This window comes from Metopolophium dirhodum, chromosome 5 (assembly GCF_019925205.1).
Source record: "Metopolophium dirhodum isolate CAU chromosome 5, ASM1992520v1, whole genome shotgun sequence".
NCBI classification, from domain to species: Eukaryota; Metazoa; Arthropoda; class Insecta; order Hemiptera; family Aphididae; genus Metopolophium; species Metopolophium dirhodum.
Window position 1 is genome coordinate 38,415,253 of NC_083564.1, and position 27,977 is coordinate 38,443,229.

Sequence of the window (27,977 nt, forward strand, 5' to 3'; positions counted from 1 at the left end):
AGCGCCCCGTACATTGGCGTGCTCCAACGGGGGTGTAATGTTCCATGAAATAAAACAAAACTATAACAATTGTATTTAGGTAAATAATATTGCGCCCTAGGCATGTGCCTTGATGGCCTATGGGTAAATCCAAAAATTATATTTCTATAAATATCAATAAAATTTTATTTGTTGGGTAAAAAAGCGTGATAATTTAATATAAGGCTCCTGATATATCGTTCTAATAGCAGTTGAAAAATATTAAAAATACATAGGCACAATTTTTTTGTTATAAGCATTTAAAGTTCAAATTTTGACAAAATTTATCAAATTTATAATTTAATAATAATTATTTTGTAGTTAAAAATTTATAAAATGTTCAACTTTTATAGCTAAGGATTTAAAATTGAAAACAAGGCTCCACGTAAATAGGTTATATATAAATTACTTTATTCACAATAATATCATCAAATATACTTGGCAATATCATAGGCTGACTGACCGTTTTCGCTCAGAATTGTTTTTCTTATACAATGATATGATATCATTGAATTCAAATTTAACACCATCCATTACAGTGACCCACTGTACAGCAGAGGAGCGACATCCACTTACCCACCTTTTTTTAATAGTGATATTAAAATATTAATATTTTATGGATATTTTTAAATAGGTAAGAACTCGTTAATATTTTGAGTTAAAAGTTATTACTTTTAAAGTTAATGAGTCTTACTTCAAATTTTTTTTAAAAACTCATAAAAAATAAACCACTCAACTTAGATAAATGTTTTTAAAACCAAGTTCTCTAAAAACTACATATACTAATTGGCTATTTTGAAATTTAAAAACATGTCATAATAAAACATAACAATAAATTATATATATATATATATAAATATATATAAAAATAAATGTTGATTAGAACAAGTTATTTCATTTGTCAGGTCTTCCTGCAAGACTCTGTATAATTCAGTGTTCAGTGTTGTACATCCTAATATAATTTAAAAAACTCAATTAAAACGTACAATAATATTCTACAGGGTATTATGTTTCTATAATTTGTGTACCTAATCACAACTGAAAGTGAATAAATTAAAATAGGTGGGTGTATTTTATTTTGCTATAAACCAGTATAAATCTATATTATTTGATAATTTGTTGAAGAGTCTTAGTCCATATTAGGATTAGTATTAAAGTATAAGTTAGTATATTTACTTCTAAAATAAATAAATAATAATAATTTTAATATAGAAATATACCAAACATTCATGTTGTTTACAGCATATAATAACTAATAAGGTAATAAGGTACGAAACTATTTTCACTTGTTTGTTAGTTAAAGAAAGTTTAAACTAAAAAATTAATGGCGATTTGAAAATTTTTTCTTTATCTATAATAATATGGTGTAATAATGTAATATTAATTAATAAATGAATATATGTTTTAGGAATTTCAACAAATATTTACATTACTCTGCACTTCAATATCAGCATTTTTTATTGTAACCAGTTCAATAATATGATTTTATATAAAAAAAATAAAAACAATTGTTATTTAATAACCCATTTTAATTCTTAAATTACTTATTAAGAATAAGTATTTACATTTTTAAACATTCAGCTAAAACAAAAATATACCAGTGTTAATTATTTATTGCTTGATTTGTATTAATATTTTTCTTAAGATATTTTAGAAATAACTAAGTACTAACACATAGATATAGGAATAATGTCTTATATTATTTAACTAGTTATAATAATGATAAAATAAATAGGTATATTATTTTTAAATTGAATAATTTATACAAGAATAATAACTAATTATATAAATACCAAAATAAAAATAAATATAAATAAATTTATGTTGAAATTTCAGTCAAGACCACATTTTAAACACATAAAATAATACGAAAATATAGAATGTAATTTATAAATAATATCTTAATACCATAGCCTCATACTTTTAAAAATAAAGAGTTTACTATAACATTATTATATTAAAACATAGATAATGTTGAATTTACCTGTAAAATTTATATAGATAATTTCCAATTCTGAATTTGGTTATTAACTTTCTTCGTCCGGTTTAGGTATAATCTGTTAAATTGAGGAACACAGGATTACTTTTCTATAGTAAGAGAAGTAACCAGAATATATTCAATATATTTAACATTTTATACTTGAAATAGATATATAACCTAAAAAAAACTATAGAAAAAGAACTATTTCTATATTAAACATTTTGAAGAGTTAATAATTTTTGTTAAATTTATAGGCAACTATGTATAATGTTTATAAGTAATTGATATTTAAACTAATATTAATAAGATTAAATACACCTACTACAGGCCAATATGTTAATAACACAGACAGAGTCTAATTTGAAAGGTTTAGCAGAATCTAAAGAGTAAATGTATACTTAATTGATTATAGAAAATAACTTTCTATAAAAAAAAAATAAACATAAAGTTCAAATTCTTTCAAATGTTTGATTAATAAAATATAATTCAGAATACTAATAAAGTAAAAAGAAAATATACCAATTACCTTTAATAAATGCCTCCACCAGTAGGAAGTAGCCTATAATAAGTAGCCATATAGTACTCTGTCTTAGCGCACACAGAAGTTTGAGCGAATAGTAGGGCATTTACTCTGAAACATTTGTTTCCCTTCAGTATGTTATAATATTTTGTTTTAAACATTATTATTATTATTATTATTAATTGCACTGACTAATATAGTATGTAATATCCAATTTGTAAAAATCCGATTGAAATAAATGTTCAGAATAACATTGCAATATTTGTTCTTCAATGACCAATAACCGTACATTTTCTGAAAACAAATGGTTTTTCAAAACATGGTTGTCTGCAAACTAAACGATGTAGGTATTTATTTAATACAAATAGTGACATTTTATTTCTTCAATACAACAGACAATAAACACAAAATGGATAAAACATACTATACTCTACTAAACAAACTGAACGTAGGTACCTAATGGAACACAACATTGATAAAAGCCAATCACTTGTATGGCATTTCTTTATTCTCCAGGCGTTGTTCAGTGCAAAAACAAATATTATCCGTCCTGAAAGCATTTATGAGTCAAAATACTTGTTTCTTGCAAAATAATATGCAAAAGGATATTATTGAAAAATTTTGAAATATAAAACAGTGATATTTGATATAGTGTATTGATTATTATTAATATATAATGAATACACAGTAAATATTTTTATTAGACTTAAACATCTTTCCAGCCCTTTAGGGTTCACACAAAAATGTAAAATACAACTACAAATGAATCTCAGACACCTAATGAAACATGTCAATAATACACAATATTAAATATATTAACTATAATAGTATTGTAAAAAATTATTTTATATATTTAATTTATTTGTAAGTCACAGTTTCTCACAAAATATTTTATGATTAATCAGTTTTAATTGTTTGTACCAGTATATAAAATACAAGAGTCCATTGTATTTTATACAAATTATGTTGTCAACAAAGTGTTTTATATTCAGCTCAGACACCTAATTCCAATTAAACATTAGGTATTATAATTAAGTTTTTTTTAACTAGGTATTATGATAACACAACAAATACATGAATAATATATAGCATAATTATAATTATACAAAATTCGCAGTTGATTTAACTGAAATGGTGAACGCACTCGGTTCTTCATAATTTTTACAACCTTATAATAGAAATAACATCTAAAATAATATAATATAATGCATGCCTAACATCTTATTAATAAAATGTCATACTGTAGTTACACTAGATGGAATTAACAATGTATTGTAATAACCTAATCTAGTATTTATATATATATATTATATATATATATGTACGCATATACTATATATATATATCTTAAATATTGATATTGATTTACATAAAATGTAAATAAAAAAATATATACACACACACATATATATATAAATATATATATATATAGGTATATATTAATTATTAAAGACGGGGGACAAAATTATATAAAAAAGTTTAACTTACAATAGGGCCGTAAATGTGCTATAAATAATGGAACAGCGGGTTAAATTAAATTTATAATTTTTATTTTCATACATCTGTTTTCTAATATTTTAGTATTTTTTTTAGATTTATATACAGAGCACAAATGAGAAAACTTATAAGATTTCAACACTTAAAGAAATCTATTTTATCGGTTGTCACTGACTTTGATACTGCATTGAGTAAACTCCAGCTTGCATATTGGCTGGTGTTGACATCTGTTGTCCATTAGCAGCTTGTCCTGTTCCATTACCCATTTGATAAGCAGTGGCATTCGCCATCTGATATGGATATCCAGTATATTGACTGTATGCAGCAGCACCACCATAGCTAGCGGCTTGCATACCCTGCACATATTGGCCTTGCATTTGAGCATATGGGTACCAGTAATTCATTCCTTGATTATATGCCATATTATATGAGTATTGACCAGTAGTATCTGTACTTGCTGCGGCCTGCGCAGCTAGATTAGCTGCACTGTTTGGGTCCCCTGACTCTTTACCCCAGAAACATTTAACGGGGTGTCCGTTTATTTCTGTATTGTGTACAGCTTCAATAGCGGTTGTAGCCGCTTCTTTTGTTGAAAATTTAATAAATGCATATCCTTTATCTCGGAATGCTCGAATTTCAACAATTGTGCCAAAGCGTGAAAACACCTGTTCAACTAGCTCTTCTGTTAAGCCTTCAACAATACCTCCACAGTATACTGTACAGTTTGTTGGACTGGACTGATTATAGACATCATCAAATGTCACGGCTCGATAACCACTGTACTTGTTTGGGGCCCTAGGTGGAGGTGGTTTTCTTGTTGACCAATTTGTCCTGATACTCCGACTACCCAACCATTGACCATTCATAGAATTAATAGCATTTTCAGCATCAGATTTTTTTACAAATGATACAAAAGCGTATCCTTTAGACTTTAAAGTCTGAGGGTCGCGTACAATACGACAGTTGGAAATCTCCCCGAATGGCGCAAATGCCTCTTTTAGAGTGTGTGTTTCAATTTCAGGGCTTAGATCCCCAACGAATATATGATAATGGTTGCTTGTGTCAAGCTTAGGCTGATTGCCAGGTGTTGTGGCCCAATTGACTTTCATCTCTTTGTCTAAGAAGAGTCGACCATTCATTGCGGCTAGTGCTGTAGCCGCGCCCGAATGAGTGTCGAATTCAAGAAACGCATAAGGATCACTGCCTGGCTCACGTATTACCTTGCATGCATTTACTGGACCAATGTTAGTGAACAATGCACATAGCAACTCTTCGGTGACTGATGGGTCTAAATTACCAACATATAGGGTACGAGGATTGCTCTCGTCACTCATTTTAAACTGTTACTTCTATCGGTTTTTTTTTAATTTTAATAACAATATAATACTTCGTACGTGTTTCAATAGCAAACGTATTTAAAGTGTTGGTTTACTCACAGACTGTTAAGCGTTTGTTGACGAAACAGACGACTCGTCTTGGAGCGGTTGCACAAACAATGGACGGGCGTATCGTTTTATCCGTTTCGGAAAAACCAAATTGAAACGTAGGCGATTCACCGAACGCCGGCAAGACTCGGCGGAAAAGTGCGATTTAGATACTTAAAGAACAAGCAAACGAAAACAAAAAAAATAATAATAATAATCAAAACACGATTCACTAACGCCTAACGAGATACACCATTTTATTTTCAGGAAAAAATATACGTAAAGCGAAAAAGTTCACGTAAATAATGAAAGGTTAAAAAAAATGTTCGTATCACCACTTTTTACAGTGTAGGCGAAATCGGCGCGTCCAGTTGCCGGCACTGGTTACCGGCGGACGACGACGACGAACCGGCCGCGTTTTCGTCCGCCAACAATGACGTTGGTGGTGATGTTGTGGTAGGAGGTGTGGGTCAAAATCGTGTAGCGACAAGCCGTCCGCGAATTTCCCCGAAGTGGGGTACGTCGTTAGGGAGAACGCCGCCGCGTCGTGAGACAATTTGGTTCTTCCGGCGAGGCGGCACTGCGACCGGCGCTGACGTAACGCTCAGCGACCGACCGTGTACAACACGACCACTGTGTGTCTGTGTGCGGCGCGCACAGATAGTGCAGCTGTAATGCTGTTAAATATGGCGGCAAAGTACGAACACAACCTCTTCATTCGCCGCCGCTACCGCAGAAGCCTACTTATGACTTTTGTCTTATGTGTTCTCGTTCGAATGGTTGTTCGGTGTTTAATTGTTCAGTTGTTCATTTTGTCACTCGTTCTTCGTTACTAGCTGGCAATAGTAAAAACGATTTTTGTTTATTTTGTCATGCACTGTTTTGTACTTGATTATTATTATTATTATTATTGAGTCGTCGTCGTCGTCGCCTTATAGGTATTTACCCGACGTGTACCTAATACCTATGACGTGTTTGACGCTGTTGAGCTGTTTTACACTTTTACAACCTCGCTGAATAATATTATGTTTATTGTATTAATAATATTCATCACCGTTACCGTTTTCGACTTGTTGTTTCAAGTCGGGGTTCCAATAGCTGTCCGCGCCTATTTCTTTTAAGAGATTATAAATAAAAATAAATTATTTCTTTTCCACTAGTATCAGTTTTTCCTAATGTGTAAAAACGCCGGCGAAAAAAATTCCAAGTTCGAATATTTTTAAAAAATATTAATTATTTAGATACGTATACAACATAGACATATAAATAAATATTATTAATATGTCTATACAACTACTACAGTCTACAGGTGTTTATTCTAACGGTTTTTATTTTGCATACCAGCACTCCAATAAATAATAATATATATACCTACCTAAATATTAAAAATTTGACCGGCAGTGTTTGTCCATAATAATTATAGGCAGTAGGCACAAAATGTTTGCTGAACTAGTGGTAGCCAGTAGATTAAGTGGCCTAACCAGATGTCTATTATCGCTGACCGCGTCGACGCATCATGATCTTTTAATATATAAAATTTATATATTAATGTACATATTTTTAATATATTCAATATACAAAACTGCCTCAAGAAAATTACTTCTAATTAATTTATTAATTATATTAAGTCTATATTAAAATATATATTTTAAGTTTGAATTGTCACACATTACCTATACTTTGATCAGTACCTAGGGTTATTTCAGTTTTTGAGATGGGGCGGGGGAAAAATTTTTGATCGGCTCATAATAAAACTGAAAATAAACCGCTCGCTAAAAACTGCATTACATTACAATTGCATTTTTATCACAATACAAATAGAATTCTTACATAATTTTATACTTACTGGTTACTATCATAGTCAGGTGTTACCCATTTTTTTTTTAGAGATACAACAATGACGAAATAATTAATACATAATATATAGAGGGATACCTAAATATATTACCTATTAGCTACTACTACTATATGAAGGCCCAAAACTAGCCCATATCAGGGCCGGCAGCGGCCTGCTTAAGGCCGTATCTGTGGGGGTGGGGGTCTACAGGGTCTGGACCCCCCCCCCAAAATGTTTACAATATCCATGTTATGGACCACCCTGAAAAAAAATTCTGGATATAGCCTTGGGCCCGCTAATACCAAGGGAGGGCAAATGCCCACCCTGCCATCCCCACTGATTTTTTTACGTTTTACGTTTTGAATTTTGAATTAATTTGCAGGATGTAGTGCATTTTTTGAGATTTTAAATTCAGTTTTTAATGTTTTTTACTAAATAAAATTCACAGCCATAATTATAAAAATGTATGCAAATTAAATTAATTTTTCTTTTTAAAGTCATCTAATAGGTATGTACAGTGAAACTCTCATATTACTGTCTCATGGCCTCATGAGCCACAAAAAAAATTGGTATAACGGAGAATTTCATAAAATAGAATTAAATACATTTGGTTCTAATTTGGTTTGGTTCTCAAAACTATTTAGCTAAACAGAAAATGTTGTTAGTTGGAAGTTCGTTATATACTTATAATATGGAAGTTTCCCTGTATTTATACTAGAAATATGTAATTAGATACAGTGGAAACTTATTTTTCACCATATGTATTTAATAAATTAATAATATATGGATAATTGATAAGTCTGATAGTCTATCTTGAGTCTTGACTAATGATATGGTACGTGTACAAGATTCTTAATTATTATTTAAGATAATCATGAGCTTCGGGGGGCTGGCATTTAAATTCAGGGTGCTATAGATAAGCACTTATGCACTCCTGTGATTTGCGCTAGTACTTAAAGTCATAACTCGGTAATTTATAAAAAAAACATGAATTCCCTATTTTCTTAACTAGAAATAAATAAATAATTTTAGATTCTCAGCCGAGCGAGGAAGATAGTGGTTTTACAATGGTGTTTTTTTTTAAATTTTTATATCCTGTATACAAAATATCTACCAGAAGGAGTGCTTAGGTTTCAACATATAGTACCTTATCTTTTAAAAAATTGGATCAAGATGGTACTTTAGAAATGTCATTTTTCGATTTCCTCAATAGTTATTTAATGCCACAGGAAAAACTACCGACAAATTACGAAAACCGCTAAAAATGGGATTTTAATTTCTAACGCTTTGTTTATCACCATAGAAACAAATAAAAAATAATAATACCTATTATAATATGAATTCAACTAATACAGGATATAATAAATAATAACAATATCCAGACTGACAAACCGTCTCCGCTCAGAATCTTTTTAACACTTTTCTTAAGTTTTTTCTTATACAATGATATTATATCATTGAATTAAAGTTTAATACAATCCTTTATACATTGACCCACATTGTAACCTACTGTACAGCAGAGCAACATCCACTTACCCACTATTTAATTATAAGTGTATAACAATAACATATATTTTTTCTTAAATACCTTATAAGTAGGACGTAGGTCGTATAGGTATTAGGTAGGTTAGGTTAGTTTAGCAATAGTTTAACATATCAGAAAAAGTTTAAAATGAACGAATAACCCATTATCTGCGCCTAACGATAAAATATTTATAAAAGGGATTTTTTGGAGTTAGATTAAACTAATACAATTTAGGTACCAAAATCAGTGGCGGATTTAGGGGGGGGGGGGTGCTTGGGAGCTAAATCACCCACCGTTCCGCATATTGAACTTTTTTTTTTTATTATAAATTACTTAGATATCAGCTGGTATCAAGTAGAACTAAACGTATTAATTGTAGAATACTACCAAAAAATCAGGGCTTGAAACCGGTTACCGGAATTTTTGGGGACCCTTTAATCGGTTACCGTTATTATAAACCTATTTGTACTCCCGGTTATCGTGACAATTTTTCAACTAACATAAAACGTTAGAATAACGTTATAATATGTTTTAACCAGTTAAGAACCGATTTCCGGTATTTATAAATACCGACTACCGGTACGTATGAACTATAATAATATTATGTTTAATTTATTTTAGCTACATAAATGATTATACGCTCGTAGCTATTAATGGTTTAATAAATGATAACTTCTTAAAACTATTCTTAAATCATACTATTATATCTTCGTTTTTTCCATAGTCTAAATTCTTGTAATAATAATTCAAATAATTGGTATTCTACATTTATATTTCCAACCTACCTATAACATAAAATATCGTTGGTTGGTAATGACGGTACTCGATAGTCGATACTCGATAGTCCCGGTCTCCTGCATCGTATATTGTACTGGGAAATCTAAATATAGCTTGATTCCTGTAACAACACGAATATTGTACAAAGTATACAGGTACAAAGGTACAACGGATTAAATTAATAACGGTTTCAAGCCCTGCAAAAAATAGGTGAAATTTGTTTTTACCTCAAAGTGGCCGAAGTAGATAAGTACCTACCTAAGACGCTTTATTATCAATATTTCACCCCCCAAAAAAATCTTAGATCATCCACTGACCAAAATAATAATTACCTATAATTTATAACATAATGTGATTTCTAAGGTGGATTGATCAATAATCTTTGATACTTTCTATGTTGTACCTACACCTATCAATAATGTTTTGAATATTTTACATTCATAAAAATTATTAAATTTATATCAACCTAATTTAATTTTAAAAAGAGTTTATACTTTAACAACCACTCTGCATGATAGGATCATAATTAATATGTTTAAGTACCTACCTATTATTATTGGAACCTTGCAGATAGTCTCGTTTTAAATAAAACTATATAAAATACAAATCTGTGGTATGGTATGCGTTAATATGTTACATACTTATACATCCATCTTGAAATATGTTTTTATAATATTAGAGTTATTACTTTTAACTTCTACCTGTTATAAGTGGTATCAATATTTATAGATATTAATTTTAAAGATAATATAATAAATTAATAAGGGGTTAATTTAATTTAATTGCTTTTTGCAAAACCATGTATTATAACACGATTCTTATAGGTAAGAACTTGTTTTGTTTTATTTGAACAAAATATGAAATACCTAGGTAAATAATTAAACTTAAATTTAATATTAATTAAGTAGTAATAATATTATTTTTACTAAGTGTGGTGCTATAAATTTGGGTATCTTCTTACATATTATATACCTGTCGAGCATCTATTTTATAATTTATTATTTTTCGGATGGGTGATACATCATACATGACTATTAGATGGTATTATAAGTGTCGAAAAAAAATAGAATAGAAATCCTAAAATCTTGAAACAATGATATTATATAATAATATAATATATTAATGATTATAAATTGTTATTAAAATTACCAATTGTAATGGAAGAAATTTTATTTACAATAAATTACAATGAATTTCATTGAAATATAATAGTACATCACATATTCAAAAGGCATAGGTACAATAATATGCATTTATGTTAATAATAAAATAATAATAATACATAAATTCATATAATATTAAATTTAAAATCAAAATAAATAACGACAAAAATAAGTTGTATTTAAATTTACTGAATAAATATATTATACATAATACATAAATAATATCAAGGGCTAAATTAAAATACATATAGGTAGTATAAATAAAATATAAAAGGCGATTGGACGATTAGGTAGGTACCTATCAATTTAAGCACAACTTATTTTCATTGAGTAAAATACAGAGTTCCAACAAGCAACAGTAAGTTGTAGTCTACGTGAACATAATTTTACATATTCCAATAAAAATAATAATAATATGTTCATTTCCCAAACGACTTTATAGAACGTAATATTGTATTTAATAATTTAAAATATTACATTTTACATTTGCAATTTGTAATTACATATATTTATATGAACACAATGTCATTTTAATATCGCATTATTACTTAGACATTTAATATTATACATAGGGTTTGGGCGAGGTAAACAATAAATTAAGTTTGACATTAAATATTTTTCATTAACTTTACATTAATTCGTATGACACAAACCTAACGGACATTAATTACCATAATCATTCGTAATTTAAATTAAGTTTATTGTTAGTTTTTGTATTTAATTTTGCTTGGTTTCGATAATAGTTTCGATATAGATAATGATAGACATTCCGTGAATATAATATCAACATTATATGCATTGACTGTTGAAAGAAAGTAATGCAATTTTATTTAATCAAACTGTAGTGTTTTGCATTTTATGATTTATTATGAAATAAATACATTGTAATAAAACCAATAATTGCAAACCTAATTGCAAACTTTATATTGTATATTTTGGATCTACCTATTGAAGATACATATTACCTGAGTTATATTTTTGATATGTGTTGTGTTTCATGTCCCTAGCTATTAACGATAACAAAATATGTAAAATTGTATATTTTTTCTTTTTATTGATTGATGAATTTATGCATGAATAATAATTATTATATTATTGTACCTATACACTATAGGTAGGCAGGGTAAATGATCTATCAAAAATATCAAGTATGACAGAAATTTTTTTTAATCTTCACAACTTGAAGTACAAATTTTCAAACATATCAAAGAAGAAGTAATTATGAACGAGAAGAACAACTGAAATAATTAAAATCTATCAATGTAGGCCATTTTAAATATGAATCATTAGCTTATTAGTTATTTACTTATCTTAGAACCTATTAGACATTAGTATTCGACGGCTTAAAAAAAAGTACTATTATCTTACAGTTATTAGTATTATCAGGGGATATAACAATAATAATAACACAATACCAATAAATACAATAGAAACAAATAAATAAGTTGAACTTAAGTTAAAATAGTTAGGTACTATAATATTAACAATTGTTTGATTATAATATTATATTATTATTATTTATAAAGTGAAAACATTGAAGTATCCAATAGGAAGAACAATTGGACACACTTTTTAGATTACCCTGTAGCAAACAGAATTATTATAATTGTTAAGTATTAGTAACTTAACAATGACGATATAAATATCATATTGTATGACTACATTATTACTGTGAAAGAAATAAATTGAAATTTTTTTTTTATCTCATGTAATAAATATTATTCCAGCAAACTCTATTAAACATCAATAAATCGATAAAAATACATAATAATATTTTATTTTAAGCCAATTATTATGGGTCTTATAAAATTACGTGTGGTATTTAGGCACACAAAAAACTATATAACAATAATGGTAGACCAATATGGTTAGGTACGGAAGTACGGTATGGAGTATACAGATAGACGCGTTTCCGGCGGTGGTGTGTGGCATATTATAGTAATATAGTATAATATTATTGTTTATTATAACGATGCGATTGTTTCCGGTTCGCGTACATCATATTATATCCAATCGACGGCCGTACAGCAATCATTGTTAAAATAACGTCAGCGTATAACGTTTTATTCTGTTGTCTCTGTCTGCCACTTACAAAACAATTACAAAACAGATCTTCGCAAGCAGTTCTCACTTTATTGCCAAACTGCAGTTCACACATAATATTATAAGGTTTTACAACCAATTAAATAAGTGCACCGAGAAGGCGGGTGGCATTTACTAAACGTAGGTATATAGAGATAAATATTGCGATAGTGCCCCTTCCCCTCATTTATTGGGTATTTTACCAATATTTTAATCGTAAAATATTATAACGAGTATTCGTGAGTATAGTAACACATAGAGACATGAATGTATAAATAAGTTACGCTGACATTCTCCTTTGAAATAGCCAAAAAGGGTCGATGGTCACTGCGGCCGTCTAGCGGAGTTGTTTGATTTTATGTTTTTGTGTATTGTATTTTGTTTTTAAAATTTTGTTCTTTCTCGTCACCACATAAGTGTATTTCGGCTGTCTACCAATTGAACAGGCTCGCCCGGTCTCTCGTGCCCACGCGCACTTCGGGCGAGCGTGGCTCGTTTCACAAAACAGTGTCCAACGTGTCCAGCGACTGGAGTATTCCCTCGTCCCGGCTGCACCATTCGATCAACTCATCTAAGGTCACGTTACCGTCATTGTTCTTGTCAATTAACTGAAACAAATAACACCGAATGACGATTATTATTATTATTATTCCAGCCGAATAACAAATCGGCGCCGCGTCCGCATATATTAATATTATGTATATAAATATTGCAAAGTGAATAATGATCGATTTATTGATTTAAACTCACAATATATTCATTTTATCAATATTTAAAAATGACCATATGAAAATTAAAAAAAAAAAATAGGTCCATCACATTCATTGTAAATTCCGCTCATATTATGCTCATTGTAAATAATATTACAGATTGTATATCTTCTAATAAATGTTAAAAAAAAAAAAAGGTGTATCATAATTGTGTATAAAATTGTATATTATTTCCAATACGTTTATACATTTATTTACTTATGATTATAATATGATAAAATCATTAATTATTGTTTTTATAGTAATTGTTTTTATACCTATTCTTTCAAAATTTTAAGTTGTTCTTAAAAATAATGATATAATTTATTATAAGCCACTTACATGAAAAATTCGGTCAACATGGTCTTTTGCAGATTGATCATCTACTTGTGGGTCAGTATGTCTTCCTAGCATGCTATAAATGGAATGTACTACGTCTTGCATTTCTTTTTTTGTTATAACTCCGTCTTTATTGAGATCATACAATCCAAATATCCAATGAAGTTTCTCTTGAACACTTCCTCGAGAAACTTTGGACAATATGGCCAAAAAATCCTATGAAAAAAAATATGCATTTTATTAATTATAATTACAATTCGCAATAATATGCGGAAGTTATGTAGTTACTATATAGATAAATATATGAAATCCGTCAGATTAATCTATATACAATCAGCCACAGGGTATCTCACGAGATTAGACCTCGTACATAATACATGTACATACATAAAGGCATAAAGCTGCAATGCTGCATACCTTGTACTACTTTAAAACTTACTTCTATTTCTATTTTCTATATTATATTTCAAATAGGTAGGTACTGTTAAAATATTTAATGTAATTTGTCACATTATTGTTATTTACATCAATTATAAGTACAGTAGGAATGGATGTAGAATGTGTCATAGTGAGCACATATTACTTATTAGAATATGAAAAAATAATAATAAATATTTTATCTTATATAGTATGAAATATAATAAAATATATAAAACGATTTTCACATTTCCACTCTATTATTTTTTTTAAATTATTATTATTATTTTAACTATTGAATAATTTTTGCTGTAGGTACCTACATTTTTTTTAAAATCTTGTTAGCAAAGATTATAATTTAAAGTATTGAATTAAGTTTGATGTAATATATTGCTGTAAGGAATACAGTCAAGCGGAAAACAAATATAATATAATATAATAAAATATATATGATTATTTTCCGGTTTAACGGACATGCTTTGTCACTGGAAGGCGTAGTACGATAACTCGTTATAGTGGTCTATAATATACTCTTTTGAAAATCAGTAACGAGTACACAATAAAAATAACATTTTCAATACGCGGCAGTCACATTAAACATCGTTTTATACATGACTGACATTTAATAAAAGAATGTGAATTACCGACTATACCATTAAAAATGGGCACCTACATGTAGGAGATGAGTAATTTAAACTTAAATCGTACAATTAATGTAGACGCGTAAAACAATTATTATTATTATTTTGCACAGTATATATATCAAGCCAAGTTTAAACGAAATAATACCACAAAAATAGGGATTTTTCAACTAATTTCGATTTTGAAGTACCTATTATGTTATTTAACAAAATAATATTGTAGAGTAAATGTTTATCACCACAATATACACATCAGACAATATTACAACAAAATTCCTCATTGAGTACTTTAACTCAACACATTTCATTTTCAATTATTAATACTACAATTATTATATTATGACTTGACCACCCATGTCAGTTTTTATTTTTTAGTCACATATTCCATTGATTAGAACAGTAAATAATTATTCCTAACCCGTTACTTAATGGACAATGACTGAATTATCTATAAAGTACTATGCATGTTCATTGATAAAGAACCACTAGCGGTGTATTATTAATTATTATTAATGGCAAAACTGATTTTGGATTGAAACTATGTACAATTTATTATATTGCATCACGATTGTCATTATTATTTCAAAGACGTGATTACATAGACCAGAGGTCTCCAACTTCTTTTCACGGCAGACCAAATAGGTACGTGATACGCTTTGGCATCAGGGACGAAAATGTTTTAGGTAAAGATGGAGAGGCAATGAAATCAAAGATTAATAAGAATTATTATTAGCAATTAATATATTAAATATATTTTCAAAATGTAAATTAGCTTGACGGGCCGAAATCGACCCGAGGGCTATAGGTTGGAAACCCCAGACATAGACGATCCCTGTTAAACGCTTATATACCTAATGGCTAATATTGATCTATATATTTTATAAAATATAACAAATCAAATTAATTTGTGAAGGTAATGTAGTGAAAACATTGAAATCCATTGCACATTTAATGACTACGCTTAAATATTAATGGGTTCATTCAATATGGGTTCTTACTTATATTTATTGATTTTAGTTATTATATATTTATATACATTATTCAACTAAGCCGTGACAGGATATACAGTCTACAGAGACCGGCTATTGGCATTCGTCTCGCTTCGCTTAACCCGCCGTTGGACAGTGGTTATTATACATTTGAATTCAATGATAAATAACAACATTTTAAATTTGTGAGTATTATTATAAGTGTGTGGAATAGGATTATTATTATAATTTTGGGTAGGTATATATAACGTTTTTTTTTTAAATCTTAAGGTATAAGGTTCTCATTAGAAAAACGAATGTTCAAATATTTTATATACATTTGCTGAACGGGTATGAATGCATACTTTGTAATAATATGTTGAATATGAAAATATATTTCAATATATGTAAGAAAACCATAAAATTCATAAAGTTAAAAAATATCATAATCCAATTTTAATCTTCTTAATAAAAAAGTTACCTAATAGTAAATAGGTATAAGAGATTTTTCGATTCGTATTATGGTTATTAATCCATACACAATGTGTATTATGGTAAGTCAAACTTTAAAAACAACTGTGCATTGTATACACATGAAAAATCTTAACATATTATAAAACAAAGTCCTTTTTTCTGTCTACTATATGCTTAGATCTTTAAAACTACGCAACGGATTTTGATGCGATTTTTTTTTAATTGATAGAGTGATTCAAGAGGAAGGTTCATTGTATATAAGATGCATAATATAGAAGAGAAACACTACCAGGAGGTGCTCAAACAGGAATCTTGAGATTTACGATAGAAATTTTTGTTTATAAATGGTTGATATTGGTTATAGGAGAAATAAAGGAAATTGAAAATTAGAGGGTGTATACAGCTTAATTTTTCAACTCATATATGCTGTAGATAGGTAAAGGGTAGCTCACACATGATTTTTTTTAGCATACGAAAAAAAAAAATTTTTTTGTCAATCTAAATGGTTGCAATTCGTTACATATTATATTAATATTATAATTAGAAGAAATATGGTATATACTTTATGAACAAATTAATATATTTATTAAAAATACAAATCTTTGGCCTGGACAACGTCGGGCGGGACAGCTAGTAATATATTATATATGAAAACATGAAAAAAAATGTTCAAAATTGTATATATTTATCTCAAAAACGAATGAAATTTGTTGACTATTTCACGTTAATGTAGTAAATCAATAAATGATTGGTGAAAGTATATTAATATTATTATTTCAGTTCTGTTAATGAGAAATATGCCGTTAATTGTAATAAATTATTTGTTTTTAATTTTTCATTACGCTAGAAAAACTAATAAGAACATTTTTTAAATTTTAAACAAAATAATAAAAAAAGGCTGGTAAAGATTTTAATGTTATTGTAATTTGTAAGTTAACAGTTGGTTGTAAGTTACCTTAATTAATGAAATTTCATGACCGAAAAATAGCTTTTAATGAAGTACAGTTGTTGTTTAAAATAAAAAAAAATTATTTATTCAAGCATATTATATTTCATTTTAATCATATAATGTTGCACTATGTTTGTTTAAATTAGTGAAGGCTTTATTTATATTAAAAAGAAAGAATTGCAATACATTTTATTTAATATTTACATTTTACAATAAGCCCATCATATAAGTATTAAGTATACTATGTTATAATATTATATACCTACTTTATTATTAAAATAAAATATATATATTCTTCATACTGAAAACCTATATTATAATATTGTATCTATAGGTAGGTATTTTTTAATAAAACAATTTCTTTTAATAATTTGTGGTAACATTTTAATTAAAATTATTCTTTTTTATAAAGTAGAAAACCGATTTATGTTTTTCTTTTATCTTCTATTATTTAATTATCAAAATAAAAATAAAAACCATTATTTTATACCATTATTAATCATTCACATTTCAAATGTATGAGCTTTAAATAATACAGAATTTTTAAACCTATAAAAATATCAACTAACAATCTTACCTATGTATAATATCACGAAGTAGTATTTTTATTTATTGACTGCAGTTGAGTAGTATTAAAATGTTTATAGGTATACGACCTCAATGGAATTTCAAGTCTTCGATAGAGTATTAAAATCAAGACAATAGTTATTTATTGAAGAAATATCGTAAAAATAAATTGAAATTCCTTTGGGTTATTATTGAGTACTTCGGTAGCACACATACAATTTATTATAAAATTTATTTTTATAACTGTGTGAGCGGACGATCGTATACATCTGAGTAAAAAGTAATGAAGATTAAATAAAACACAATCGCACACCAATACTTATTACCATTAATTATTGTAATTGTAAATATATTATTTACAATGGTTAATATGACCCACGGCTTGCAAGTGTTATTATTTAAATTTATCTTATTTATTATTATTATTATTTTTTTTTTTTATTAGAAATCAAAATAAATGGTTACAAATTAACAAATTTAACAAATAGGTACAGTTTTGATTACCTACCTTCTGTAAGCTAAAAGCTTGTGATGGAGGTAGGGGAGTTATTATATTTACCGATAAAATAATACAATTAGGTAATTTCTTATAATATTACGTGCCTACATTAATTTATGAATAAGATCACTTTAAAAAATATAATAATGGAAAAGAAAAGAAAAGTAAAAATGATGCAAATTTTTAATATAAATAAATTAATAATATATTAAGATGATACAACGTTTAAGTAATCAAAATACACTGTTATATATATATAAATAGCAGTTCAATAATTTATAATAAAGAAACAAAATTAAGACATATTATTGTTTAATTATAAAAATATATATTTATATAATAATCCTTTAGTATTATTTTTTTTGACATGAAATAATATTTCTTTTAAAATCCAGAGGCATATAATTATAAGAAGTCGGGCCTAGGTAATCTACAAATGTATGACCAAAAGATGTATTAGTATATCTAACTGGGAAATCATATTTTCTAATTTCTCTTTTATGACTATTATCATGATAATGATCATGTAACTGATCAATATCAAGTTGTTTAATAATGAACATAATCGCTATTTTTTTTATATAATTGTCTTACTAGCAATACCCCTAATTCCTTATAATTATCAATTTTTATCCTTATAGTGAAAGCTTATTTAGGAAAATTCTAACAATGTTATTTTGATTACCTAATTGTTAGGTGATTTAATATACTGTCTCGAAGGCCACCCTATACTAATAAACCGTAAATCAGACCTGATTATTAAATCAGTTATATGTATAATCATAATGCATTAAACTACATTGTAAATAATTAAAATATAATTAAATTAATAATACGTCTATAAGTAGACTGTGGTTATTAAAGAAAAATTGGGGAAAAATATACAACGGTAGGTAGCAAAAATAATAACTATTACGTTTTAATTAATTTTATAATAACGGTGGAAGTATTAGAAAATTAAAATAATAAAATTCCCAACAACAATGAAAATTATTGTTATTTTTACTACTAAAAATTGTATTTGCATTTGCCCAGATTTTTACAATTAGTATTTACTATTTACCCAACTTCTTATTAGTTAAGTTATTTTTATTTTTATTAATATTGCCAAGGTATACATTGTATTAAATAACTCATTAATTTTTTTGATGCATTATACAAGACATAATTATTGTCTTCTTAAAAAGATATTTTTAATTTTTCTTGAAACTATTTTATAACTTTTTCAAAGACATCAAGGGTCCACGTTAACACTATACAATTTGAAATGAGTATAAAAAAGATTTTCTCATCATAATGGTTGAAAATGATTGATAAGAAACTTCAGGTATTTTTTGTTCGTTGTCCTTTATGAGATAAATTAAAAAAGTTTTTCTTTTGACCTTTTGATCGACAATATAAATTTAAAAAAAAACCGTTAAGAATAAAATTCGAGTAAATGATTTTACAAATATTTCAACTATACAAACAATGCAAAAGTGCAATTCTGAGTGTATGTGAAGCTGTACTAAACATTTTTTTTTTTTTTAATACTCTGATTGATATAGTTTTTTTAGAAAAAAAAAATGTTAACTAACAAATTTCCAGATTTTTAATTATTTGTATTATAATAATTAGATATAGCTATTTGATGAATTATTATACTAACAAACTATGTTATAATAATTAAGAAGATATCATAAAATGTTATACGTACAAAACTACGTACAATCATTCTATAAATAACTACCAAAAGCACGTAATAGTTACAAAACCTAAAGCAAAAGTAAAGAATTAATTTGATGTAGATGCAATATGTGCAACAAGTACAATAAGTATACACTTCATATTATTACTGTATCATAATAATATAATATAATTTTTTATTTGGCATAGTTTTTAATTGCATTCTCGTTTTGTAATTATTACTTTTAATGTTGTTGATTTATCAGTGCAAATAAGGGTTTTACGGAAATCTGGTATACCTAATTAAATTTATTTTGCTCCGGAAATGTTTTAATTTATAGGTACCTCTACCTAACTTTATATGCATCTAACTCATAATTATTTATCAATATTCTGATTAATGCTATTTATGATTTACTCATTCAATTTATATGGTAATCAGATTTAATATACTATAAATAAATTTTATTTTACAACTAAAACTTTATAAGCAAAATTTAATTACCTCGAAGCTAATTTTTCCAGTTTGATTTCTCTTGATTGTATTGAACACATATTGGGCATATTGTGAGGCATCTAAAATAAATGTTGTACATAATTAATCATCTCAACTTAATCAATTTGAAAAATAATTTATTATATAGGTAAGTGCATACATTATAGATGACAATTGATTCAAATAATAAATATAGGAACCAATTAATAATAAAAAGTTATGAAATTGAAAATAAAAATCTCACATAATTGTAAAACTATCGGTCTACTCAGAATCTAAAAAATAGAGGAACGTACAATTTAAAGTTATGGTGTTGTAAAATCATTTATTTCGTAGGTGTCAAGTAACTATGCCATTGTATATTACTTATGAATATGTGATGTATGTATTAGTGATTTAAATCAGATCGACGAGACGATAACACAATGGATTCCCGTCTCCCGATGGATTTGAATACTATTTAAGATACATTTATTTAAAGTTAATAATTTTTTTATCTAAATTATAAATAAGGATGGCATAGAAATGAGAGTTTTTAGATACATCCCCAAGGAACCTACGTGGAAAAATGAGCTAAATTATACTAAAATAATATATTGTATCGAGTATTCGTACAATAAACATCATAATATATTATTTATAAATGTTCTATTTTCCTATTATAATTATTACCTGTTGCATTATACATGTATGCAAATACATTGTATCGTAAAAATATTTAATAAGGCATATTTTTCTAAAATATACATTAATTTATTTACTAACCACCTTGGGGAAAAAACTGTGAGAATATGTGTTTGAATGAATCTTCATCTACCATACCAGTAGGACACTCCTAAAACAAAACGTATATATTAGTTTTATATTTAATGAAATGTATTTACAAATAACTAAACAAAACTAATCATAGTTCAGAGTTTCGGACTTTTCAGTGTTTCTTATTTGTACGACTCTAGTATTTGACAAATGAAAATACGTAAGTAGACACATGAATGTATTAATGTTAGGTGTATTGTTAAACATAAATATTTACAGAAATATCTGCCAATATTGTTCTAAAAATTAAAAAGTTCATGAAAACAGAATTTTTTCACAAGTAGCCTATTTAAACTTAGATAATCTTTGATAGACACCAATCATTCGGTACATCATCTTCTTAAATTCAAAGTTAAAGAATTAAAATATATTTTATAAGCTAAATAAGTATTAATCAACGTTAAATCACGTTATTAGTTTTCAAATACTCTATTGTACTTGTGATTTTTTGTTCAGTTTATTTTAGAGGATACTAGTTTTGATAGTTAAAAAACTCATAAAGTTTCATGTAATCATGTGGGACCTTTTCAATTTAAAATTTAATATAATATGTAGTATAGAAAAGTCATTTTTTTCAAATTCCATTGTAGTTATCTAGAAATTCATAAAATAAAAAATAGGGGGTTATATTAGAAGTATAAAAGGAACTATATAAAATCACATATAAGTAAATAGTTTAGAAAAATGTATTTATAACATGGATACCCGTATATAATAAATATTTTTTAACTAATATAAAAACAAATTTATACCGACATTTTTACCATTTTAAAATTAGTTATAAAATTTAATCTAACAATCTTAATAGGATTGCACATTTTTGTACGCCTACAAAAAAACATTGTTTATAAGTAATCAAAAACACTCTTTATTATTATATAGATGAGTAACTTAATTAACGCAATGGACTTTATGCTTTTATCTTAGAAACTACTCGGCATTACTCAGCTATTAATCATTATGTCTTAAGAAAACGCAATGGCGTAAGAAAAATGATTTCCTTTGTTAGTCATCTACTCCTAATAATTGTGATATTAAAATACATTTTTTGTAATGCGGCCTCAAAGTACCAAGAAAAAATTTCAAGCTGTCTTTATTGTTTTATTAGGAACATACCTGTTTAAAACCTCTATAAATTAGTTGAATTTCTTTTTTATTGAACTTGGTGATTTTTGTGAGCTTTGTCAACTCTTCTGGTCTGTACCTCGATACGTGTATATTGAATTCATCAATATCTTCTTCTGTAACACATAAACAAAACAAATTTGTGAGAAATATTTCTTATTTATTCCCATTTGCTGCACAAAATACGATGACATTATCCATAATCAATATAACCAAACTGTTTGGAACAATTTAAAAAATACTAGAGAATTTATTTAATATTTAGTATTCATGCGGTAGTACTGATACCCACAGACCATCATGTCGTACAAATAGTCTATTAAAACTATATCGTATGCTATTACGATTTTATTTTTAAATAAATTTAAATATTTGTCATTAAGTTTCGGATATATTTTTTATACTTAATGTGCGTTGGCCTTAAAATTATCATTTACGACTGAAAAATTAAAGCATTTTTAGTTGCAAAATAATCCAATTTTTTACTGAAAAACGTTTTTGAATATAATTTAGCACATACATTTCATGTGATGATTTTCCTTGAAACATTTATACAATTTTTATAAATGATAAAATGGATAGAAGGGTAGTAATTTAATGTACATTTTACGGCTAACGAGAGTCGAGTAAAAATATTACAGTTTCAACATACTGCTTCTCTAGTACTCCGCCATCAAATTAAATTATTCTAAATTAAAATCCCATCTTTGCCTAACATTCTGCGCTGGTGTGTCCTCCTCTCGACATATATAAAGTTGTGAGGATTAAAGTCGTAAATAAAATAAATTGTATGTGTGTAACGTGTATAAAAATGGGAGGCTGTTTAAACCTTTTTCACTTTAATTTATTTTGATTCATTAGCATAACACCATAGTGTAATATATATTATAAAAGTTACAGATTTTTGTACACAAAAATAATAATACAATTTTAAATTAATCGTAGTTGTGCTGTCTTACCACAAATTAATTTAGCAAGTTTTTAAAGCTTATCAAATTTTCACACAGGTACGGCAATAAAATAAACATCGTGAATAATATTTTTTATAGGAGTTTATTGAACACTTAAAAAGTAAAACCGGTTAAAACTATTGAATCCACAAGTGTAAAGTATTTGGTTTGTTTGTTTTTACTTCAACGAGGCAATACTTGAGCCTATATTGAATAAAAATTACAAATCATATCTATAGACTAAGAATTATTTTACCGTTTATCTGTAATTTTCTAATAGTTTTATTTAAGCTTATAACAATGTCCGTCAAAATATTATGTTATATTCCCATCATAATGCCGTTATGATCATTCGTTATTTGAAGGTACAAATTTTGTGTTCCCCGCATAATATATATAATAATATGTTATTTGTATAATGGGCCCGCACAGTGTAAAATACTTTAGTCCAGGATTGTTTTGAAATGGTGATAATTCGTTCCATTTTCAAATAACTTGATTGGTGATTAATAATTACTCGAATAATATTACTATCAAAATAAATAGTTGGCTACATTTTGATGGGTATTTTCGACGTTTTAAATTTGAAATCCAGTGATGAATTAATATATTCAAAACCAAAAGAGATTACGAGTGGAGCTCGTTTATGTTTTTACATAAATAAATCATATTTTATATCAAACATTTTACAAGCTCACGCATAATAATATTGGCTTATGATTGTTAACATTTTTTAGTAGAGGTTATTAATAGGTTGTATTATTTCTAGATAAAATTTTATTCCTAACGCTATAAACCATCTATTTAGTAGGCTAAAATATATTTTATGTTGCAAAAATAAATCATATTTTTAGTTCGACTAAAAAGTCTATACGATCTTAATACACCCATAATGTATACACATATTTGTGAAATTGATTAAATAATGAGTTTGAATGGAGAAACTATACATAACTAAATATTTGACGGTTTCTATAGTATTATTTTGAAATTCTACTTAAAAATATATCAAAATATTTTCACATCTTATAATCGTTAATATTATGGTGTTATATTTGGATGAATTATTGACTACCCATGTACCCTATATAGATATTTTTGAGAACAAATTTATTTAGAACAAATGTCAAATATGTAAAACTTATATAGTTTTAAAACGTTTCCTGACTTTTCTAATCATAAATAATTTTATTTACTAATTTTAGTTACAAGAATAATAAGAAAATATTAAATGTGTCATAATATCTAAAAATTATTTATATGATCATTTAAAAATTAAAAGTGATGAATGAAAGAATTTCATAACGCTTATAAGTTATACCTAACACAAATATTTAATAAAAAATTACACATAAAACAATCGACAACGAATGTTAGTATTAAATTGTTTGTGTATAAAACATGAATAATGCTGGAAAAAAAAAATTAAAACATGTTGAAAATTCATATTTTATTAGGATAAAAATGTAAAATCCACAACATTTTTAATTTCAATTTTTTTCATCATAAGATACTTTTTAACGTGCTCTATGTCTCAAATTAATTATACCTTGAAAAAAATATTATAAGAATATTAATTAGAATATAATAATTCATTTATTTAGGATAATAACTCGGTACAGATATTATATGGTACGCATACATTTATAAAAGAGAACCTTCTATATTAAATAACAGTATTGGAATTATTTAAAATGTGTAAATTATAAAAACATAATATACAATAAATATTCAACTAATTTGATGTTTATTGATGGTCAATTCTATGGTTATTACTATTCGATTCTCTTTTGAGATTTAATGTTAACATTAAAAATGGCTTTAGCAAACCAAAGAGTTAACGGTGTTTCCTTTTGGGATATTTTACATTGTTTATGGGCCAAGAAGGGCAACGAGGGTGGTAAAACCTTTTTGATTTTCATTTTGGACTTTTAATAATAAACTATTGCCCTAGTGGATTATATATATTTTCCGGTGCGAGACGACCCTTACCATAGATATGCAATAAAACTTGTCAATAAAATAAAATATGGTTTTGATTGTAATAAAATGCAGAGATGTACCTATATTGTATATGGTACAAACTTTTTTCTATCCGTTAAATACCTACTGACATTTTTAAATACTTTTTCGAAACTATACCAACACTAGTATATTATTAAACAAAATATACCTACAATTGGACTACATTAAGACATATCACAATGAAATAATTAATTCGATGTCTAACTCAGGTACATGAGTAATATATCATTATATCATCAATGATATTTTTAAGTAGAAATTAAATTGTATGATTTAAACTTTAAAGTAGGTATATTGAAAGTATATTTGGTATGAAATAAATTGGTGTCAAAAATTTGTCATAAAACATAACCTATATATAATACATTTCGTTCGTAGAGACAGAGATTTCGGATTTATATCAAATATCAATTATATTCAATCATATAATGTTTCGAAAGCATATACACATTTAATGTGATGCTACGATGGGTTAATGCAATTCCTAATTAATGCACATTAATTATGGTATATTACATTATCACCGAGTTTTAAATTATTCGTATATATTTCTGAGGTACACTTTCATGTAAACATTTTTTGTATACTTTTGTTAGTAAAAATGTGTACCTACATAGTATACAAATCCACCTTAGCTTCATATTATAAAATTAACTTATAAAAAACAGTAACTACTGTTTTATTTTTATATTTCACAACATTAATCATTTCAAAATATATACTGCGTAACCATGACACTAAAAGTTAAATTCTCGAGAAAACTAAAAAAGAAAAAAACAAACAAATATCTCAGTTAGAAATGTACTGTAGGTAAGTTACTCAACAAACTGACGTATTAGAAATGAAATCGTTTTTGTTAAATTTAAATACGATAGAAAAAGGTATTTTTATTATCATTAATAATGTAGAAATTAAAAATGCTTTTAGAAAACCTCTACTACTTTCTAACCCTTTTTTTTATATGATTAAAAACCCCTGTGGCTCGTTCGCTGTGACATTTATTGTAAGTAACTATAGTTTTTGATAAAATTATGAATTACCTACTAGTCATAATTCATTTTTGGAGTTTTATAGTAATTTAACTAATATTAATCATGTTTATTAAATGAAATAATGCAATGTTAGTGTTATGAATAATTATTTATGTTATTTTTTTAGGTAGGTAGGTACTAATATAATAATTAACAGTTATACACAGATACTGCAAGAAAAAATTACTATACATCTGAAATACACCTCATTAATGTTATAATATAGGTACTTATTAATGTTGTAAATATAATGTTTTTGAATTAAACACTGACGAAAACAAGTTGAAAAATGAATTAACTTAGTGTATCTTTATAATTTTATTTAAACTTATTAACTAATATTTTAGTACTCATTAAAAATACTGAAATTCTATATAATCTTAAAATCGTTCACCAAGTATTTTTTAATAAATCATTTTTTTTTTTCAGAAAACATTTAATAATATTTTAATTATATTTGAAAAATATTGAAGTATTTTTATAATGTTATTACGATGAAAGTTAATTTGAATTGATAAATAAACATATTTTAGGGACATTAAAGTTATGACGTATGTGTTCCAATTTTTGTTTAGTTTATACTATAAATCAAACATTTTATAATGTTTATAATGAGTTACCTATTTGATGTGTAGGGCATTTCAATATCGATGTTTGAAATAATAATTGTAATCTGTCCATAAACTGGTAAAAAAATATTATTAAAAAGAACCTACTCATTTTGTGACGGTAGGTACCTATCTACTTTGAGGTTGTGACCGAAAACATTTTTCTAAAAAAAATCACGACTTGCATTTACATTTTAATTGAAATTAACAAGTCGAGCAAAAGCTATTAAACTCCATGTGAACACCGTTCACGCGCTGGTATTGTTGTATCCATGTTGCGGAGAAAAGTTGTTTAGGAAACAAAATCCGTTTCAAAATCGTGAGTTGATAATATTATACAAGTTGGCTGGCTATAGTCGTATTCTAACTAGATACTACACGTTTGAGCGACGAGGGATTACGATAAACTGATAAATGTATTTATTTCATTCGAACTCATGTTGTTGTGTTGAAATACGCATTGTAATATTATAATATAGTCATCATAATAAATCAGAACAATAATAATGACTAATGAGCTAGACGATAATTTGATTCTAAAAATTAATCTGTTTTCTGTCTTAATTTTCTTTTGCATTTAAAAACAATAAGAATATAATAAATCAGATAAACTTTTATAATGATAACTGTTATAACTCCTAGTGTCTAACCAAACTGAACATTAAGTATAAATTATAATCATCGACAAATGTAAAATTAATTAATAATATATATAATTAAATAAATACATACATGTTTTTAATCATATGTGATGTGTATTATTATTAAACAATAGTATAATTATATATTTTTATAACTTATAATTTTGCAGTTTGAAATAATTGATTTTACAAT

General features: G+C 26.7%; 2 protein-coding genes and 1 long non-coding RNA gene across 5 annotated transcripts in view; all 3 read right to left on the bottom strand.

Moving 5' to 3' along the window:
• Positions 1–1,458: 1,458 nt before the first annotated feature.
• Positions 1,459–6,189, bottom strand: LOC132944698 (uncharacterized). Its single transcript, XR_009664478.1, has 2 exons — positions 5,453–6,189; positions 1,459–3,069 (listed from the first exon to the last, which is right to left on the bottom strand). It is a non-coding gene; the product is annotated as an uncharacterized LOC132944698 (long non-coding RNA).
• Positions 3,162–5,453, bottom strand: LOC132944697 (nucleolysin TIAR). The gene has a single exon (XM_061014177.1). The coding sequence runs from the start codon at positions 5,348–5,350 to the stop codon at positions 4,184–4,186; it is 1,167 nt and encodes a 388-aa protein (XP_060870160.1). The 5' UTR covers positions 5,351–5,453; the 3' UTR covers positions 3,162–4,183.
• A 4,542-nt stretch (positions 6,190–10,731) lies between the features above and the next one.
• The window catches only part of LOC132944552 (Kv channel-interacting protein 1-like), a 482,905-nt gene continuing 465,659 nt past the window's right edge, over positions 10,732–27,977 (bottom strand). For 2 of the 3 annotated variants that reach the window (XM_061013982.1, XM_061013981.1), the window contains 5 exons: positions 22,521–22,645; positions 21,354–21,423; positions 20,598–20,668; positions 13,916–14,128; positions 10,732–13,432 (listed from right to left, as the gene is read on the bottom strand). In XM_061013982.1, the coding sequence (XP_060869965.1) occupies positions 13,322–13,432; positions 13,916–14,128; positions 20,598–20,668; positions 21,354–21,423; positions 22,521–22,645 (590 nt within the window). In that variant the 3' untranslated portion in view covers positions 10,732–13,321. The remainder of the gene's footprint in view (positions 13,433–13,915; positions 14,129–20,597; positions 20,669–21,353; positions 21,424–22,520; positions 22,646–27,977) is intronic. The other variant, XM_061013983.1, reaches the window with a different exon arrangement.